At 39.6% G+C, this 6,374-nt stretch overlaps 1 protein-coding gene and 1 long non-coding RNA gene across 2 annotated transcripts; one reads left to right on the top strand and one right to left on the bottom strand.

The window, feature by feature from the left end:
- Positions 1-194: 194 nt before the first annotated feature.
- Positions 195-2,156, top strand: LOC129300746 (uncharacterized). Its single transcript, XR_008590827.1, has 3 exons — positions 195-777; positions 984-1,586; positions 1,706-2,156. It is a non-coding gene; the product is annotated as an uncharacterized LOC129300746 (long non-coding RNA).
- A 2,438-nt stretch (positions 2,157-4,594) lies between these two features.
- LOC129300751 (uncharacterized) lies at positions 4,595-6,291 on the bottom strand. Its single transcript, XM_054939337.1, has 6 exons — positions 6,208-6,291; positions 5,904-6,110; positions 5,527-5,755; positions 5,115-5,400; positions 4,901-4,978; positions 4,595-4,803 (listed from the first exon to the last, which is right to left on the bottom strand). Exons 3-6 carry the CDS (start codon positions 5,751-5,753, stop codon positions 4,753-4,755), a joined length of 642 nt encoding a protein of 213 aa, XP_054795312.1. The 5' UTR covers positions 5,754-5,755; positions 5,904-6,110; positions 6,208-6,291; the 3' UTR covers positions 4,595-4,752.
- Positions 6,292-6,374: the final 83 nt, after the last annotated feature.

The following is a 6,374-nucleotide window of genomic DNA, read 5'->3' on the forward strand; positions in this document are numbered from 1 at the left end:
CAGTTGAGAATAATCATTCTTCTGTTGTCATCAAACAGGGGGGGCGGGGGGAAGGAAATCGCTCTTCAGACCGTTGCACGCACCTACAAATGAGTGCTAATTTCCAAAATAACAGTATCAAAAACGTTTGAAGTTATTTTTCAAAAATTTAAAAACATGTTTCTGTTATTTTATAACTGAAAAATTAACTGTCTACATTTATATTGTTAATCATGAATTTTATTTTCTATAATTATTTGATACTCAGAATTATCAAATCAAAATTGAGTATTATTGAAAATGGTTTGTAATATGATTCTGTTTATTCACAATACTAAAATGTTAGATTTTATTTAAAGGAACGAGTCATTTTTGCTAAATTCAGCCACTGTTTATATATATTTAATTCTAATTAGACAAATAGGCCAAAAGTTACGCAAATATTAAAAAAAAAATCACTTGGAAAAAACCAATATCTTTATACAAATTTCATCAAGAGTTGCATGATCATGTCTTTAAAATACTTTTTTCAAAAAAAAAAAAAAGACTTTGCCCATCATTTAACTTTCACAGATCACAAATTTCACTGAGAGTAATTCATCATACCAGAAGAAAAAACCATAAAAGTGCAAGGGACAGTCATAATACCCACGAAGATGTAACAGGGGGCACCCAAATTAATATTCCTTATTCATCGATTCGTCGAAACGCCAGACAACCGAGAAAGGAAATCTCCCAGGAACCCCAAAAATCTCAGATTCTTTGCTTGCTTCCTTTTTCATCCTGCTTCGTTTTCGGGTAATTCTTATCTTTTCGGTTCTGAAGTTGCTCTCGCGGCTCAGTACCATTTTCTTTTATCATTCCCGGTATTCAGGCAAGCCTTCACTAACCATGCTTTTGGTGAATGGCACACTGGGTTCATGCTTAGTTTTCAATCGGATACTTATTACAAGTTTACAACACAAATCTTATACACCATCTGTTTTCGTTTTGTCCGCTTGTAGGTTGGGAATGGTGGGATGGTTTTTTCGTAAGATGGTCGAGTTCAGATCTGAGGACGATCATTCTTGTTAACGCAACAATTATATAGTTAGTGTTAAGAGAGTAAACACAAGAATCTTGGTCGAGGACTTTGCTAGATATCCTCTGCCCAAATTTTCCCCTGCTTTTAATTAAGCCTATAATGTTTCATTTCGTCCTTATCTATAAGGAATGCTTTAATACACTGTATCTGGACTCCAATCATGTGAAAATACTTCCTTATCCACAAAAACAGGTGGATAAGATGATTGATGATATCACAACCTACAGGCTTGCTATCCTGAGATTGGCGTGTCTAGTCATGCGGGAAAGCACAGTGGCTTGTTCCATATTAAGCGGGGAACTGAAGTGGTTAGTTTGTTTCTATAACAAAGTTATTGAAGGAAATATAGCAACACAGTTCAATGTTTACCTTGAGCAAGTTGTTACTTCTCTCTCCACTTTTCGAGAGCAGACATTTGAGTGACATGATAGTCCGGACCCTGGACTGCCATGAGCATAAAATTCTTGAACGTTGCTGTAAACATGGCATGAGTGAGATCAGAAATTTCCAAAAGAAAGCAGAGGTAATTCATCTTCATATCAACGGGGAAGCATGCTGTGAAAAGTAGATTTCGCTCTTGAAACTGTGCTGCTTGCTCACTAATTAAATAAATAAGAACTTAATGCATGCATTATTTTCCAGGCATGGATGTGTGACGGAGGTAGAGAAGTTTTCCAGGTTAAATAGTGCAGTTGCCAGTTGGTGCCGAGGAATGAGAATGTTAAAAGACATTATAAATTATTGTGACTGCTACAATGTCATCGCATCTGCTAAATATGGCACGTAATGTCAACTCCTTGGGCTTATCTCTTTGCCTGCAAGGTTCTTCTGCTCAGTCAAATTCGTGGGTTCAGGGAAAGCTTGCAATACTCCTTCCTTTTTTTTAATTTTACTCGTAGCCTAGGCTTTCCTTACAAAAAAAGAGACATACACACCCTCGTTGACACACAACTGTATCGATATTGGGTTAGAACTGACATTATTACTGGGACATCTAACTGTTGACAACAACACTCCTTCCTTGTGCCGAGGGGAATGTGGAATAAAATCAGAAAGGCCTTTTTTTCTTGTTTTCTTTCTCAGTATAAAATAAAAATGATTAGTACATAAAATTCTTTTTTTTTAGTAACATTAGTACATAAAAATCTAAAATATTTGAGGACCATATATGGCATACATGCTTATATTTATAAGTTGAAGGTCCGCATTTGTTTCATTAACAAATAAATGTAATTATATTAAAAGTAATTATATTGGAGATATAGTTTTACATTAAACGTGAGCACCTTTTTTTAAAAAAATTTAATTTTAATTTATCACATTATAAAAAACAAACCTCTTTGATTATAGCCAACTTCTGTTGATTAAAGGTCCTCATTTTATATTAATCTTTTATAAAATATTTAATTATCATTCTTCTTAAATTTTAAACGTTCAGAGAGAGAGAGAGAGAGAGACGTGGGGAAAATTTTGGAGGCTAGGAGTTAATTTTAATGAAAGAATAACACAGTATTGCACACAAACACACATGTTCTTTTTTATTTTGGTGGTTTTGAGGAAAGCGAGTAAAGGACCGAAAAAAAAATGGCCACCCTCAATTATTTAACCCTGATCCCTCTAGGGAAGGAAGATATTTCGGACTTGATTTTGAAACATTGATAGTGACGTCGTCTAGGGCCAGCGCAGCGGATGAGCTCTGAGGGACCATATCACTTTCTCAAATATAAATACTGGAGCGTCACGGAGTTCACTGCAAATCTTCAGCTTCGCCCTCTTTCATCCCAAGTTTTGGGCTCGAAAGTCTTGTTTCGTTTGAAATCTCAGAGGCTTGTGCTCATGCTTTTGTTAGAACGACCTGACTGTTTCGACTCCAACAGGTCTTGCACCTCATGATCTACTCTGTTTAAAGGGTTCACAAGTTATTTCACGGATTGGCAAGTCTAGTGTATGTTTAAGGCATATAATATAATTGATTTTTAAAAAGTTTAGGTTCGCTGGAATTTTACGAACGGTGCGCAGATGATGTTGAAAACTGCGGCTAATTTGCCTCCAGAGTCCCGAGATCGGAGGTTCTTTATCCATGGACTTGGCGCTGATAAGACAGACTAGGGCTCAAAAGGAATATTTTGAAAGACGAACAATAAAGGAATATTCGAGATTATTTCTGTCTTCCTCTTGGAATCGCAGGAATAGCCATCATCATGGGTCGTAAAAATAGTACAGAAGCCTCGCGAGGGGTTCGTGTAAATCTGATTTTACTGCCACCAAGACGAAGCGGCAGGCTAGTTTTGGCCGGCTTCTCGGCATAAGGTCTCAGAAAATGTCCTGAAATGAGGCGGAAATGGAGAAAAGTGAGACCCAGCCCAATATTCCTCTTACGCAAGCAAGAGGAAAACACCAGATTTAATTAATTTAAAAAATGAACTACTAAAGTAGGGTAAAGCACAGTGCCTCGCGAGCCGATAACTCCGCCGCTGATGAGGGCCAAAATAATTGACGCTGCGATTGAGTGGCGCTAGAAAAGTTGACGGGGTTAGGCATAACATAAATAACAGTTAGATGGCCGAAGCAGGTTTCCGTGGGCCAACAAGGAATTTCAAGGCGAAGTTCTTTAGATTAAACTAAAACATGAGACAGAAGGTAGTCACAATGGAACTAGCCGACGAGAAGACGCATGGGATTTGGGATCCTGAAGGTCAGTAGATTTTAGTGAAGTCATTATACTTACTTATTTGCTAGCCATGTTTTCTCGTATGAGTTAGAATTTAATAATAAGAATAAAAGACCAACACATATCCTTGTGTGCGGTTTGGATATCTTCCCTTGAATGACCAGGACACTTCTGTGATTATCTGCAGCATGGACTTGTTCCTCTGTCTGGAGGAACCCTGTAAATGTATCAGCAGCATGCAATATATGGTGTTTAAAAAGCAATCACCTAATTGGGAAAGGAATCGAGAAGTTAGAAACTATTGGAGAAGCCCCTGAAGATCATGTTTAAAGTGGTACCTTTTGGCTTTGTTATTTATTACTAAACCGATGTGCTGTCATCCAAAGAATGGATTAATTTTGATCGATGTCAGTTGTGCAAGAAACCCCTGCAATTACAAACGCTTAGAAATGTAGCAAAAAGAAACCAATTCCGATTTGACCATTACTCAGGAATGCGGCAGTACAGCAACAGAATTTGAGTGCGGAAACATACCCCACTTGACGTGAGATTTCAAAGTTGTTTTGAGCGCAGGATAATGAAGCTTCACGTGAGGCAACCACCATGGGTTAAAAAAAAAAAAAATTAAAGCATCCCAAATGAGATGCTATTGAATTGAAAACGCCAAGGTAAAACAGGGATGCGAGTGAGGGAGTGGGCACTTAACTAAAAATCCCAATCCACCCTCCAATATAGACAGACTAGTAGCATCTTCTTGTCCTGCTTCTGCTACCCATAAGTCTATACATCTCGACTAATCATATCCCAATATCCCATATCATCCACTCCCTTTATTCATACCCATAACACAATTACCGAAATCCTCATATAATTCATTTTCATTCATTCATTGATATATATTTGAACGTTTTCAAGATCACCAGCACAGGCATCACAAGTTACATCATCAAAAACATTTGATCATAATCCAGCGTGGTCATGTCCGACTATTTTCCCACCTCGCGCTCACGGGCCTGCATCATTCTGAATCGCTTTCCATGCTCCCCATGGCCTTCAATCCTCTCGGTCTCTGCATCATGTGCATCAAAAACACATCCATTAGCGCTCTCGATAAATATTCCCACACAAATTACAATTAAAAGTCTAGGACATTATTAACAGCCCACCTTCTTGTTGCTTTTCTTCTCCCTCACTTCATATCTCTCCTGGCACATATCAGTCAGCCACGCCCCAGGACTCACCAACTGCATCCACCAATCACACACAACCATTCACCAAGACAACTCCATCACAACAAGAAAAAATAAGGAGAGAGAGAAACAAGGGAAAGAAGCAAATTTAAAAGAACAAGAGTGGGGGCAAAACAAAGATGACACTCACAAGTAAGCTTCTTTGAATCATCTTCGCCCTCTTCTTGGGTCTCTGAGGGGGTTTGCAGCCTTTCATGGCCAGAAAATCCTCTTCTTTCTCTTTACTGGATAGCGCGATGTAAAGTTTTGGCCACACCGCCGCTCTCTCCTCCCCGTTATTCCCGTCCCCCGAAACTTTACCGTTGTCCTCGCCTGCCGCAGACCCTCTCGTGGTATAGTACCGATCCTCCTTCTCCGGTGACGCCGATTTCCTAGTCTCTACGCCGGTGGACCGAAGCGTAGACCCATCTGAATTCCTGCACAGGGGGAAAATTTCCTGCCTTAGCTTCGTTATTTCATTTTCCTTCATAATGTCTCCCAACGACCAGAGTTTAGAGAATGAGAAGAAGAAAGAAAATAGAAGATCCCTCCGCTATTCTCACCTTGTGAAGCGATTGGGCTGGAAATGAGTGTTTTCTTTGTCAGAAGCTGTGATCCCTGAACGATCTGCTGCCGATGAAATCTTCCTTCGGATTCCACCGTTTAATCGCGCTGATGCCCGAGGGTCTTTCACCCTCACGCAACGGAGCCGCTTTCTGTTGCCCCACTGCAAGAAAATTTCTGACTCCGAGCCTTTATAACCCCTCTGATTCCTCTCTTCCGTCTCCATAGCTGCCATGAATAAAACACAAAACAAGCATGTTTCAATCTTCAAGGAGACTTATATTTCCATAATGAACTAAGAACCTCAGAAATTTTCTCAAGTTAATTGAAGCCCAAGGTAAGAAGAAACCAGAATCAGGGAGATTCGAGCACGCACCCACTCTCCTCACAATCGGATTCCCGGAGGTGAGAAGCCCAATGGAGGACTGTCAGAGACCGCCAACGGATGACGATTTGGGTTTTGCACAAAACTCAGCAGAGCACTGGTAAAAAATGGCCTAGTCAAGGAACAATTCTGATTTCCTCCAACTTCAAGATCTATGCGTATAGCATATAGGTGAACTGATATCCTCGCTAAACTAGCCTGCAAAACGAGAAGTGCCCAGGTTAGAAGGATGATCGGAGATAGGAAATCCATTTGCGAGAGAACCGCAAATGAAAACAAGAAAAATAACCCTTACAATGGTATATCTCACGTCCCGAAAAATGGAGAAGAAATCGATTTCCCTCTGCAAAAGAACAGAATTTCCTCCGAGTAACACAAAATTATAGATCTTTCCAGTTGTCAGATTTCCAGCCTTTTGACAGACTATCCTTCGATTCTCGATGTGCCTTGCAGAAGGGGCCG

This window comes from Prosopis cineraria, unplaced genomic scaffold (genome assembly GCF_029017545.1).
Source record: "Prosopis cineraria cultivar Desert tree isolate PC_DT_omini unplaced genomic scaffold, ASM2901754v1 PC1731, whole genome shotgun sequence".
Classification (NCBI taxonomy): domain Eukaryota; kingdom Viridiplantae; phylum Streptophyta; class Magnoliopsida; order Fabales; family Fabaceae; genus Prosopis; species Prosopis cineraria.

What these genes read in the sequence shown, in the direction of transcription:
- LOC129300751 (XM_054939337.1), bottom strand. Translation starts at nt 5,753, where the DNA reads ATGGAGACGGAAGAGAGGAATCAGAGGGGTTATAAAGGCTCGGAGTCA. An exon ending in CAGCCCAATCGCTTCACAAG is followed by an intron (nt 5,401 to 5,526) that starts GTGAGAATAGCG and finishes CCCCCTGTGCAG; the next exon opens with GAATTCAGATGGGTCTACGC. An exon ending in TGATTCAAAGAAGCTTACTT is followed by an intron (nt 4,979 to 5,114) that starts GTGAGTGTCATC and finishes TGGTGGATGCAG; the next exon opens with TTGGTGAGTCCTGGGGCGTG.